Source organism: Mizuhopecten yessoensis, unplaced genomic scaffold (genome assembly GCF_002113885.1).
Source record: "Mizuhopecten yessoensis strain PY_sf001 unplaced genomic scaffold, ASM211388v2 scaffold3281, whole genome shotgun sequence".
NCBI classification, from domain to species: domain Eukaryota; kingdom Metazoa; phylum Mollusca; class Bivalvia; order Pectinida; family Pectinidae; genus Mizuhopecten; species Mizuhopecten yessoensis.
In genome coordinates this window covers 91,352-105,772 of record NW_018404966.1, presented here as the reverse complement: position 1 = coordinate 105,772, position 14,421 = coordinate 91,352, and the positions used below count along the sequence as shown (strand labels likewise).

General features: G+C 34.8%; 1 protein-coding gene across 1 annotated transcript; it reads left to right on the top strand.

The window, feature by feature from the left end:
* Positions 1-3,487: 3,487 nt before the first annotated feature.
* LOC110447297 (LIM domain-containing protein WLIM2b-like) lies at positions 3,488-10,746 on the top strand. Its single transcript, XM_021492885.1, has 3 exons — positions 3,488-3,599; positions 9,555-9,679; positions 9,879-10,746. Exons 1-3 carry the CDS (start codon positions 3,585-3,587, stop codon positions 9,973-9,975), a joined length of 237 nt encoding a protein of 78 aa, XP_021348560.1. The 5' UTR covers positions 3,488-3,584; the 3' UTR covers positions 9,976-10,746.
* Positions 10,747-14,421: the final 3,675 nt, after the last annotated feature.

Below are 14,421 nucleotides of genomic sequence, written 5' to 3'. Positions count from 1 at the left end.
TTGTTACTCGCCACTGGAAAGACAAAAAAGACAAAGATACCTGTTTCATTTAACAGCATCATATATATACATTGTGTATCATCCACATTCAATTAATTAACTACTTAACCAGAATTATCTACCAGAAAGGGTTTAATCTAAAATATTATGTTTACTGTCGTCTAATTACATGAATTCCAGTGTTTACCATAATAAAAGATCGTTAAGCACATTTATTTCGAGGTTTTAACTGGAGTATCATGACGTGCGCCACTTCAATCAGTTGCAAGTTTTATTTACCCTGGGTTCACGTGTACCTAAATGTAGAATGATCACTTACCGCATACACGTTTTACACCTTTCATAAAAAAAAAAAGGCAATGATAGACAAATCCTAAGTAACACGAAGGTATGATGTCAGTAAGATGAAAAATCTTTATCACCGAAAAAGTACGTATGTAATTAATCTTTTAAAAATGTAAGACATAAAAACTTCTATAGGTGTTGGTTTTTGGTAAATACGGTACATAGATTGACAACGTAACCTGGGTTTTACAATATATTTCCTTTAAACTAAACATTATGGGGCAATATCCCTATGAGTGCTATACAACTATAAATATTTATCTGGGGGAGAGAGGGGGAGCAGAAGAGCGTCAGGTCACCTAAACGTACCTGGATACTTATACAATACACACTGAAGTCGACTTGAACACATTTAATGAACACAACACAAACAGAAGATCATATTCAATTCCTTAAAGTATCTAACCAAACGACCCCCGAATGCCTTTACAGTCATTGACTGAGAACGACAGCGAACGATAGTAAAACACTAACTGCAATTGCATGTTAAACGAAGTTTGTGTCTCCGTCTATATCTGCCAGCAGTTATATACTTTTGTAGCAAACCCCAGTAAAATAAAGCAACAAACTAGTCTAGCAATCGCAATAACAAGCAAAGAAAAGAAACCAATGAATTGCTTAGTTCAAGAATTCATCATTACAAGTAGCAGCAAACGTTGTAATTTTGAAGCGTTATAAAGGGTTGTATGCGCATCATTCCCTTTTGCTATATCTTTTCATATGTTTTAGAACACTTTAGATATAAAATATTATTCTTATTTACTTAAGTATCACCAATACGTCCTAAATGGAGGTACCGTAGTCTAGTGGTAGGAAGCCGGGCTCGTGACCGAAGGGTTGCGCGTTCAGGTCACGGCACGGCACTGTGTTGTATCTTTGGGCAAGATACTTTACTTCGCTTGTACCAGTCTACTCAGCTGTAAATTAGTATGCGGTTGGGCAGTACTAGAATTGTAGGATGCTAGCCATGAGCGCCGAAATGGCAGCACCGGCTTTATGCACCCCAGGGAGTTGAGAAAGATAATGGCTGGTTGCAAACGCCCTATAACCACGGATAATAATTTGTGAACCGCTTTGAGACGACCTACTAACTAGGTTTTGATAAAGCTGTATATAAGAACTTCGAATTATCATTATTATTATTAAATGGACTAAATGACCATATGTTGCTCTAAAAGGGTAAAACTAATGTTTGGCGTTCTGCATGAACTTTAAACCTTATAAATAGGTACTTCATTTGTCTTGTATTTCTAGTGATTGTTAAACCCTAAAATAGCTTCAGTTGTGGCCATTTATTTACTTCTAAAGGTAACCGGAGCATCTTTTTTATTGGTATCAATAAATATTTATATAACCACACATATTATTTATAAAAATCAAAACAACCACGAACCACGCCATTGCAAGCACATCAAACCATCACAGCTTACCATTGCACATGTAACCACCAATCACTATTTCAAATTGCTACATTTAATAACCGCTCATTATTGATTGTAAATACCAAGCACTTTTAACGCATCTACCACACGGAATTGTGTATACCGTTTGCTTTTTAAATCGTTCACGATCTACACACTGTAGTACAGGATATAGCTAAATCCTGTACCGTACACGATACATTTACACCCCGGATCGAACAGGATATTTATCCTCCATATTCTACCAAATACGATATCGTTTCATCCTATGCCGGAAATGAAACCTAATACACATTGTTACGGTGTTGTTTCCTGTCACAGGAGGTGATTATAAACGTTGGTTATTACAATGTCATTTAGATGGGATCAATATTTGTATGTATGTATACCGAAGAAACATGCCTGAACAACATAAATACAGCAAATTCAAAGTGTGAAAACAGCTTTACAAAAGGACCCAAAACTTCCCCAGCAGTAGTTATGAGGGTAAATGATGTCACCTTTTGTAACGGCAATATACACTTACATATCAAACGTAATTAAGATTGGCCAATATCTTAATCTAAGGAAGAAATAGCAAAAAGGGGTAAAAGCAACGAGTTGTTTCCGACAGCATTAATTAACACTTGGTTACTTGTGACTTATATGTTTACACCCTGATCTTTCTCCTGTTACTATTTATTCATTAACGATTCCCTTATCATTACATGTCTATTGTATTTGTTAAACATGTATAGGTGGTAGATTCACAAAAGTGTGTAACACTTAACTATTTATATCATCTATGTTATATTGCTTGTTTGTAGAATAATTAAAAAATATGCTTTGAATTAACAGGTGATTCTATATTGGCTTCATAAGGAGTTAAAATTCCCCTAACATGATTTTAACCGTTTAACCTTTCACTGTCGGTAATTAACAGGTAGGTTTCAGATATTTTCTTAATAGTTTCTCTATCTACATTGATAAATATATATCAAAAGTTGAAAGTTTCATGTATTGATAAATTAAGAGAATCTAACAATCATTACCTAATGTCTGGCAAAGTTATGTTGCAAAAGCAAATCTGATTTTTTAACGTTTAATCCTGAGAAATTCAAACTATTATAAAATGAACAAATGTGAAGTACTCAATTAAATAACAATAAATTCAAGCATTTCATTGGAAAAATTCTCGGTCACAATGTTAACTGATATTATCGCTTTAAATACGAGTTTATCCCATTCGCCAAAAGTGATCGAGTCTTTTTAAAATGTACGTTTATGGGAAAGGTAAGTTGTTTATCAATCAGATATATCATAGAGTAAAAATGTTCTTCATTTAAAACTTTAGTGTTAATATCAAAATTCAATGTTTCGTTTTATTGGAAACCTCCTTATAAAGGATTTGATAAACATAACGCAGATACTTCGGTAAACATACTGGAGAATATACAAGGCTTAAACATACGTCACTGATTTACCAGTAAAACAAACAGTCTCATTATCTACGCTCGCCCTCAGCTAACATTATATCTATTTATAACCAATACAACCACCGCCTCTTTTTTACTTTTCCGTACAAACTTAATGTTAAGATATTTCTTTGATAGTTTGTGCGTTTTTGGAATGCAATATGTAACTGTGTTCTGTCTAATCGAGTTATACATATGTAAGTTCTTGTAGATCCCAACAAAACACTAAGACTTGTGTAAGCGAGACTCCCCCTCTTTTGCACACGGCACTTTACAGTATCAAACTTCCGAGTCGTGTGAAAAGTTCACTCTCGCAACAGCTATCGTTCAAATTACAGTCTCATTTCTACAAGCAGCAGCAAATATGCCTCCTAAATTTGTGAGTATATGATTTTATTGCATACGAAATAACGCAAGAAAAATGATATGTTATAATGTGTTTGTTTGTATATCCTATGCTGTTGTTATCATCAGTCAATAATGATGGATTTAGAAAAAAAGGATGCTCATGATGTGCCTAAGCTAAAGTACATTAAAACTATATGGTATTGTATTGTATACATTGCATTCATTGGTATCATTTCGATTACTTATTTTTATCAATATGGTATGAGAGTATTGATACAGTTGATATATGTTAGTGTTGACATGTTGACATGTTTTTAAAGGTGACCTTGATGAACTTTGTATGACATTGTTTTTCTGACTCGTCCATCATTTCTGTTGACGTTTTCTCCATTCGATTTGAATAATTTACATAAGTAATACTATTGGCGCCTTCTTTTTGTACCTGACATGATGGATGCATTAATTAATAGGCAGCACTTCCTTTTGAAGGTACATTTGAATAAAAAGAAAACTAACCAGGTGTGGAATACTAAATACATTGTATGATATAATGTTAATTCGTGCTATCCATGAATCACCTTTCATGTGTTACATCATCTAATCCAATACAACGATAATACATTTAAGTATCACATTTGTATGATAAATAATCATAAAATGTCTAATTGTATATATGTGTGTGCGTGTCATAAAAAAGTTTTTTTGTAAAATGTTATATAAAAAAGCCCGATATTAGGTATATTTATTAAGATTTTTATAAAAGTTTACATTAATAAAAACTACTTGTTATTGTTTACGTACTGTATTTTTTTTTTAATTGCAATGTTGATATGTTGTTTTATATGTTTAATAGTGAAAATTCTCTAGCGTATAAAGATATGATTTTATATATAATTTATTATTTATCAACACACAAGCATTCGCGTTGTAACATATAAAACGTCACCTTATACACATAGTTACTATACCAATCGACGTTTATATATATACAAAGGAATGTGTTTCATATCATCTCAATGCTGTGTGTGTAGTCTCATTAAAGTAAGTGCTTCCCTACAAACAATTACACTGGGTGATAAGAGAGAATCCCTGTATTATTGTGGGGAACATGTGTTACACGGCCAGGGAGGCTCTTGACCCAGTTTACATGCTTGGTGAAAATTCTTGGCAGTTCAGTCCAAGCGCTACTCTCGTGTATACTTGTCAAACGTATCAATCAAAACAATTAATTTCCCCGAACGTTTAATTTCCTGACATAGATTCATCACCGAGCGGTAATTTAAAATTATATCAGTAGATGCCTTATTTCTATAAGCTGAAGTAATTTTGCAGCACAAATACTACACAGAACTTTGAACAATCTATTTCACATGTGAAGCTGTATTAGACTACTATCTGTCATTCAGTCAGGCTATGTAACATTACTTACCTAAAAAAATGTAAATGCATGTACACTGTACACGTGAAACATATGCTAATTTTAGACTAGACGTGCAGTATCTCAGTTTATTGCCAAAGAAATACGTTCAGAATTGTGTTCTTTCGTGCATCATGCGTACCGCACGTGTAAATTGTTATTTTCCTCTTCACTGAAATTATTCAATAACCCGGTTAGTTCATTGATCGTTATTTACGAACACATACTTAAAGGCTTCTTGTGGAGACAATAAGCATTAAAAACAACGTTGTTTTAGTATAATCAATGGACAAAACACTATTATAACCAGACTTATTGCTTGCGTGTGGCGGTCACTAGACTGGATTTCAGTCCATATGTTTATTTGCTGTCTTGCCTATGGAGTTCTGATAATCACAACAAGTGGACTAGGCTTGATCGGGGTTGAATCATTACTGGGCGGCCATACAGAGATACACAGTTGGTCTTTGCTTTGAAGATAAGAGGCTGAAAGGTGGAGGGGGAAGAAGTTCATAGAACTAGAGTTGTGACGTTGGGCACAGCAATGTCTTTATGTACGCAGGTCAAAGGTAACGATAGCCACTATCGCATTATTGCAAGCTTCCAATGTGGCTATGCATTGCATACTATAGGCAGGGTTGGATGGGAGCAATTATTGGCTTGTTTACGTTTCTGTAATGTTGTTTCTTACGTAATATATGTTTTTTCGTCCTAACAAAACACGGAACAGAGATATCTAGGTAACATATTAAACAAAACAAAGGCGAGGGTGTGGGGGTGGAGGTGAAAGGAAGTAAAATGGTACGGGATACTAAAGAACCTAAATACACATTCCCCTACTATCTTCAATAAAAAATTCTGATACAGCACAGTTTTTCTCTTTTTAATGTATCAAAGTCAGCGTCATCGGAACAGCAGGATATGAAAATAGGTAGATACGTGTGTTGTTATAATATTGCTAAGTAAATGGCACCAAAATGCCACTAGTAAACGATTATGAACGTTTTTCATATTGGCAAGAATTATCTGAGTCAGGATTTGGGGGATGGTACTGTTTTTCTGGTGTACATATATGTACGGTTTGCGGTATTAAACTTCATCCTAATATTCTAATAACAACCACATGAATGTTTCCCTCGTGAAGATACCAGTAAGATAACTGTAGGAGCTGTAACAGCTAGAAAACTCCTTACCGCACAGACAGCTAGCTGTGCACCGCACCCAGGATTAGTATCTTGTTAGATGGGGNCAGAATACAGTCTACTTTTACAACTGTTTTTGTGTTTTCCTGTCTGTTTACTGCGATACTGTCTGCCACTGTTACTACTGTTACCAGCATGGTTATCATTGAGATGTAATGCCCTGTCTCTACACACACTGAAAACGCGTACAGACACACTAGGTTTTCCTCCAGACAGAATCATTGCTATGTATTGAGTGCCAGAACTGCTGGCATGATGGAAATTAAGAACTGTTCACATAGATTTACACCTTCATGATACCCCTGTTATCAATGGTTGTGTAGTGGGACTTTTGTTTCAAGTCACGGAGAGGTGATACAAGAGAAATACAATAGTCACAAGTTAAATGTTAAGTAAACTTTCTTAAATGCATGGCATATGACCCTTTACAATATGCCTGTCTACTTAACGATATGTATATATATATATATAGAATAAAAATACATAAATATTAAAATTTATATTTTATAAAATAATGAACTTTTGAAAACCCTTAGAATCCGCGGTTGGAAAAATCAAACAGCAATGTTTCTGTCTATTGAGCATTATGTCTAAGTTAAGTTCACAAACAAAAGATACATTTTCCTTCTTAAAACTAAAACATCATCTTTGTGATAAAAATGGTAATGATCGCGTAAGCTTTAAGAATGAATACAATCATACTCATATATTGGGATATGCTGAACAACCGCTTTTTTATAATAAAACCTCATTTGATTGTTAATCTTTATTCATACATAAATACTAAATACTAAAAAAATACTAAAATAGGAATCATCAAAATAGAGAGAATATATATATAATATGAAGCCCGCAAAATGTAATTGATTCACAGTACTTTGACTGTCACCACTATTTTACCAATCTTCAATAGTTAAGTTCCCAACCATTTAGTTTAATGATAAGTCGGATTTTCCTCTATGCTTGCTTGTCCGTCGGACAGCCGTGGCTTCCACATGGCAAACTCATTACGCAAAGTTGCTATGGTGTTACCACAAATACACAGTGAGCCGAAGGCTGCCAAAATGTTATCATCGGAGTGAAAACTGCGAACTCAGTTCCAACTCTGACGGTTACATATATAGATATAGTTGAACATTTCCGGGGGCTTTTTCTACAAAGAATTGCCAAACTGTAACAAAGCGTATTTCATGTGAATGTTATAATGGTTATATGATTTGTGTTCTGAAACATATATAGTGTTCTGTCGTAGTACACCGCTGATGTCGACAGCCATCCTTCCGTAGCCACCGGTAGATCAGAAAGAATATAGTAATGACGTAGAAATGTGAACATAGACAACGCCCAGTGACGTTTTTACATTTGGTATCCATGTTCAATCGTTGCATTTTTCGAAAGCATACATTAATTAATGAAAACATTTGTGAATATTGTCACTGATTAATGAGTATTTACACAAAATATAAGACAGGTGCTTATCAATCTATCGACTTGCGGTTATGTACCGTATTTTTTATATATGTTGTCGAGGGCTTATATCTCTCCTGCTTAGTAAGAATATAGACGAGGAATTCTTGGCAATGTTTTCGTGTGCGGTATGCGTGGTGTCAGAACATCAATGGTAGACTAGAGCGCTGGGTCATGCACGTGTACATGTTTTGTGTTAACACAGTGCAAAGATGCATCGACTAAGTATTCGGATATGCACGTTTAGATAGCAACGGTGCATGTAATGCCCTTGTAGTGATCGCAGATAACGTAGTGATATTAAAGTGAGGCTCCAGAGCAAGGATCTACTTCGTCAACTGATCATCTCAACATTGGTATGGATTGTTTCACCCAACATTTTCGTTATAACTATTTCTCGGAAAACACTGTCAAGATATTTATCATTTTTTTTCACAGGATAGTCATGGGTCACAAAACACTTAATTTGCTCCTTGGTGTAAGGTCAAGGTCAAACGAAGAAATTATATGTTGTTTTTTTTATTTATGTAAAACATTGTGTCATAAAATTTTGAAGTAATATTGTTGGAATTTATACTAGACGTCGCTTGATTAAATCTCAAGGTCAACAGTGAAGGTCATTCCAGCCAAATATTATGTATTTTTTCTTAATAGTAAACGGTGTATAATATCAGGAAGACAAATTGTTGAGATTGATGCCAAGTGACACGTTCGTGCAAACGCATACATGTCAAATTTTATATCGTCGTAGCTAACGTTACATTATAACTTAATGAAGTGTAATATTGTAGGTAATGACCCTGAGTGTCCATTGATGAAGGTTAAAGATAAAAGAAATAGCTGTCAAATTCTACATTGCTTTCATATACAAATATTTGATTATAGCAGAATTGGCATCATCAGTCTGAAAAACATAGGCAAGTGATCCTTTTTCTGTTGTTTACACGCGCTCCTTTGAGTGGACTACGACCCCTTCCCTGGTATATGTTGCTTATTCCGTTAAATGCATAAGTAAAACTGTTTGAAGACGGATGAAAGGGATATTAAACATGAAGTTCTAAATATTTCATGAAACACTGTTCCTTTTATTGAAACGCTGATTATATGACCACTGTTTCCATTTAACTCGACGTGGAAGCGAAGTTGCCAGCCATTGTTGTAAGATAAACGATTTGTGTTGTTTTTGCTATAGAGTTTCAAAGTAGAAGTTATGAAGATGCTGAATGAGAGTTCAATAGCATTGGCTGTATAACACTCTCTGTTCATTTTGAGTAGTGTGTTACTATTGTGCACTGAGTTCTCTTCTGTGGGGTTCTCACCGTGTGTTTTGTGTTGTCGTCCGTATTATATTGTCTTCCTATTCACTGTGTCCTCTGTTTTATAGTGCTGTCGTCATTTTCATAGAGTTATTAGCCTACAAGATTTGATTTGTTTGTGATACATGTAACCAGTTATACCAATAAGTTTGCCTCAACAAGGCACCAACGTACTGATCTTTTCGCCATGTGCCTTATTATTGGGGGATTTTTCTTTCTTTAATTCATACTGCCAGCCATATTGTTACTGTCTCGTATGCAGAGCAGCGGACATCGCGCTTAGTCGACTACAAGTACTTAAAAACAGTGATGAGCGTTATCAAATTGATTCAGTTGTTTGTTTAAACATGCACAATTTATGATTAGTAACAATTAAATTGTCACGGAAGTTCTTTAGAGACTTTTGTACTGCGTCTGACACAAAAAGCGTACATAGCTGGTTTATGGCCTGTAAGACATTTATATTCATAAAACCAGCAAAGGATAACTTTAGTAGCATATTTACGATGCTGTTGTTCTTTGAAGAACAGTAATAAACCAAATATAGATCCGTTATAGTTAATTGTTGCCATTTGTTGTTACAGGGTGGTGGTGGCGAGAAGTGTGTTATCTGCGAGAAGTCGGTGTACGCTAACGAGAGGATTGAAGCCGGCGGCGTCGCATTCCACAAGTTCTGCTTTAAATGCAGTGAATGCAAAATGCAGTTGAAGTAAGTAAATGAAACAATGTAAGCTTTGCATTAGATTCATCTTTTGGATTTTACTCCAAACTGTTTTCAACGATATTGGTCCATTAATAATTTGGCCAAATTATGTCATTTATAAAAACGCTCTTTTATTTCGTTTATATACAGGTTATTAAAAAGAACAATTCCCTTTCGCATCACAATAAAATCTATTTCTTTTCAGTTTGAACAACTATGCACAGGACGCTAAGACGTTGTACTGTAAGAACCACTTCGCCTCCTGTGTGACGGCAAAGAACACGCAGGCGCCGGTGTTTTAGTGGTCCAACAGGCGAACACAAGAAGCAGGAAGAAATCACTTTCAACTATACATACCGTCCATATTTTCTTTCCTGTCAACCTTTGCTAGAGACGCTTTACATACTTTTTCTCTGATTAATGTGTGAGGTATTTAGTTAGTAATTTCGGGAAACAGTTTTGAATGTATATGACAGTGCAGTGAATGTATTAGGAAGATGGAGACGTAGTTTTGTAGCCGTTTATTTTGCTTTGTAAATATCATTGTTCCTTTCCAAATGTATTATTTCACTTGTTATTTCTACCAGCCCATGCAAGATTTAAAGAGTTAATGCAATGTTCATTTGAATTGTCATCGTAAGCTAACTTTTATTACGATGTCAAGTGATTACAAATCTTCTGATGTCCTGATTGAAGTTTTTCGATACTTAAATTGTCTAACTTCAGTATCGTTGTTATGAACAAACCTACCACCAATGTACATGAAAATCTGTCTAACATTCAAACCCCCGCTGAGGTTATATGAGACACTGATCAAAGTGTTGAATAATCTACCCGTTCTCACCGAAAATATATTCAAACCTTTACCTTTGACATTTCGCGACTTGTATTAATCTGAAATAATCCAAATGTGTTCATCACGAGATATCGTGATCCAGTGGTATATCGAGGGAGATGACTCTAATAATAACGACTGGAAAGATAATTATGTAGTGAACTGTATTTTATTTTGTTTAAAGTGTATCAATTCTTATTTATATCAAGTTATGTTTAAATAAACAGTTTCATAAATATTTTGTTGTTGTTTAATTTCCTTTTGCATTTTATATAAACGTCATTTGACAGCGTTATGGGAAGGCCAAACTAAACTTTTCTTTATTCCTTCTTTGATTCTTCGAGTTTTTACTCGAGAGGTTATCTTTGTCTGTAAAATTGATATATCAATTAGCATAGGTGCAATTGAACGCTAGCAAAATGCTTTCATATAACGACTGATGAACAAGTGACCTATAGCTGATGCTCCTTAGTAGGAAATATGTTTGTGTTGGGTAATCGAAAATTAAAGGATATTTTTAATTTAATGATGAATCAGTGCTAAATAAACTAAACCTCGTGCGTAATATGTATTACATAGTGCTACCTTAATAACACAATTTTCAATGCGAAACACATAATTTAAACTGTTTAGTTTTTGTGTGTTAAAAGGGGTCGACGAAATAATATATTTAAAAGTTATCAAATAAAACAACAACCATATCTCAAACTCTATACGAACAAAACATAAATAGAGAAAAAAACAGAAATGAAGAAGGATCGTGAAAAGTCACCTAAACAAAAAGCAGAACCAGTATGAAATTATACAAGAAGCTAGCAAGAGCTACAACGCAGATCAAGCAATGACTGGTTAAAACAAGCTATCCGAGCAACAAAAGATAAAATTATGGTCAGTAAGTACAGGTTATGATAGCAACTATACAGATAAAACCCTGATAATCTAAATCAAGGTTGATATCAGCAACTCTGCTATTTATTTAATACAAAGAACGAGAGCGACATGCCAGTTTGAGAGAGAACCTACAAGTATGACACAGAACACGATCCCCTACTGGACGTGAACAGGCATGGAGTAACCTACTCGACCCCGTTTTCTTCGGGTACTCCAGTTTCCCCCCTCACCGGGACAACGAGAGTGATTAAAATAAGCTGATAAACCTTGTTTCACTTTTGTTGTGAACTAAAATAATTCAACAAAACACTTTTCAGAACATATTCTCTGCTCTCAACCTAGAGAACATTTTCTTGTAACAACAAAGATCAGCTGTAGACAGTTCCGATAATTTCCTTTACCTATGTTAAACTTAACACAAATTGTATATTGTCATTCGAAACCTTATATATAGCTTTCCTTTTCCATAACAAGGTCAAAAGCAATTATTGCTACATGTTTTACTTTTAACTTAATGACACACAGTCAGTGTCAAACAAAGGGAACACTACAGGGGTATCATAGCAATAACTATTCACTACATTGTCTTTAATAATCGAGTAATGGAATAAAATATTTGAGTATGTATGCATATAAATGGATTGCAATGTTCACAATTTCCATTTGTGGGACCCAATTTCTTCAAATCACTGACGGCGGTTCCCTCTTTCTCCACTCTCCACTTTTAAATACTTGTTTTGAGAACTACGCACTGTCACCAACCTCAACCCATTTATAACCAGGATAGGATCCCAAATATTGCCCGACTCCCGTTAAGCGATAAACTATCAAAAAGCTCCAGACCTCAGTCATTAAAACTGCAATGTAAGCACCAAAATCTCAGTTCTACCGATCATAACCGACTTTTTAAAACTTTTGTTAGATCGTATACGTATTGGTAGGTGGTCATTATGCTAGATTTAAATCAGTGACTTTACTGCCTTATATAGTTAACTCATTCACCCCTGAATTTTCATAATAAATATTCCAATTTTTAAAATGGAAGAGTTCAAATGTGTCTTCAGGGTGAATAAGGTAACCGCATTAGAAATTAAAGCATTTTCTTTCCAGCTAAATGAAAACTAAAGACAGCTGCAGCCTTATCTACAATTCATTTTATATACGAGTTTTATTTTGATATCACAGAGAGATAATGGTGCTCTTAATGAAAATGATAGCTACCTACATCGAGTATATAATATAGCTTATGTTTTGCCCCGGATCAGACAAGTTTCCTCCGTCAAAGGGTTCTTTAGTTAACGAGATACGGTTTTACTGTAAATGGCCAAGTCAGCACATACAATTAACATTTTCAACGTTCCGAGACGTACATTATATGTTTAATACTAGAGCCCTACACATCACCCTTGCATTGTGTCTGCCATTCAGACAACAGGCACAGCGATAAATCACCAAAGGGTCACAGACGACAACTGATCGCGGCACACATAACATATGGCTACCAACACCTGGAATGATCCATTGGCTCTTTATTACATTAAAGCTTTTCATATGAATTTCGTCAATTTTTAGTTTTTCGACAATAATTATTCTCGATAATACTGTCCCTGTAGAATGATTCTGTCGGTAAATTCAATGCTTGTATGATATTCTCCTTTTCAGAATGCGAGTATCATCCATGATTTCACGACTCCAGTTTTGATGTTTCTTGGCCAATCCTAGAATCCTAGGTGTCATGTAACTAGGCATTTGGCGTACAAAGCATGTTTTTAACGGGAACAATATGAGTGAATTATTATCACCTATCTGAAGTAATCTTACAATGTTGGAACAGTCCATACAACAATGATAATCTTATGATGTCAGACCGATTACGGTTTTTGTGTAGTGTGACGATAAATCCTGTGGTACGGAATGATCTCGATGATTGAAAAACACGTTTCTAGATTTACTTCTGTCTTTAATGTGAAGCAATAATTAATTGATGCTTATTGTTTTAGTTTTATATATACTTCTGCTGCGTCATACAACCACCGTACATAAGGTACTTATGATGTGTTCCTGCTATTGTCTAGTGACACCAAACACACCCATGGAGCTTAACGTAAGGAAATATGTATTTGCGAGTCGTGTTCAAAAATATATTTGATATATTTCAAAAATGTTTCTTCAAAACTATGATATGTTCAAATTTTCAAAATTGGGAAGTCAAACATTTAAGCAACTATAAAAATGTCATTGATTGAATGCGCCTTTCAAGTATGTATGTGTCTCGAATTGTTCAGCTGTGAATTCCCCAAATTAGTCCATAACCGATTACAGCAGAATTATCGTTACATTTGTTAATATTTCAGTGCTTTGTTTGTTCATCTTTATTATTCTTTTTATCAAAATCACGCAAGATATGGTGTTGTTCTCTTCAAAAACGATGTAGCAAAAGATATAATCCTGCTGGAAAAAAACTGTTTCCAATGCGAAGTTACAATTTTTGGCCAGTGGTAAATACCTATGTCAAGAAAAAGTAAGAAAATAAAGGTTACATTAATATGGGATCCCAAAGCGTGAATAGAATAATGTGACTTTATCACATCATATTTAAAAAAACAGAGTGCATGCGAAACATTTCCGCGACTTTTATATATCAATCGGCTGTAGGTTCTCACACATGACACCGTCTGAACCACTCGACGACCTTTGCCTCGGGGATTTTGTGGTTGTACGTGACATGAAACAGAAGATGTCCAACGGACTAATTAAAGGTGAGCGACAGGTAAAGCATCTTGTAATTACCAATAATCACATTTGTGTGAGCCCGTTAGGACTGTCGACAGCGGTGTCTCGGAGAGATTACCAGTATGTGCAAACTTTCGCTGTCTTTACTGGTAAGTATATCAGTTTGTTAATTATATATCGACATTTTTCGTAATATTAATATAACGTGTATTATTGATTAGTTTAAATTAAATCATCAGTGTTTCAATTGGAAAATGTGTATCAGGATTACAACCGTCGACGGTGGTTC

Excerpts from the sequence above, each read along its gene's own strand:
- LOC110447297 (XM_021492885.1), top strand. Across the intron at positions 9,680-9,878 it reads GAATGCAAAATGCAGTTGAA|TTTGAACAACTATGCACAGG; the intron begins GTAAGTAAATGA and ends ATTTCTTTTCAG.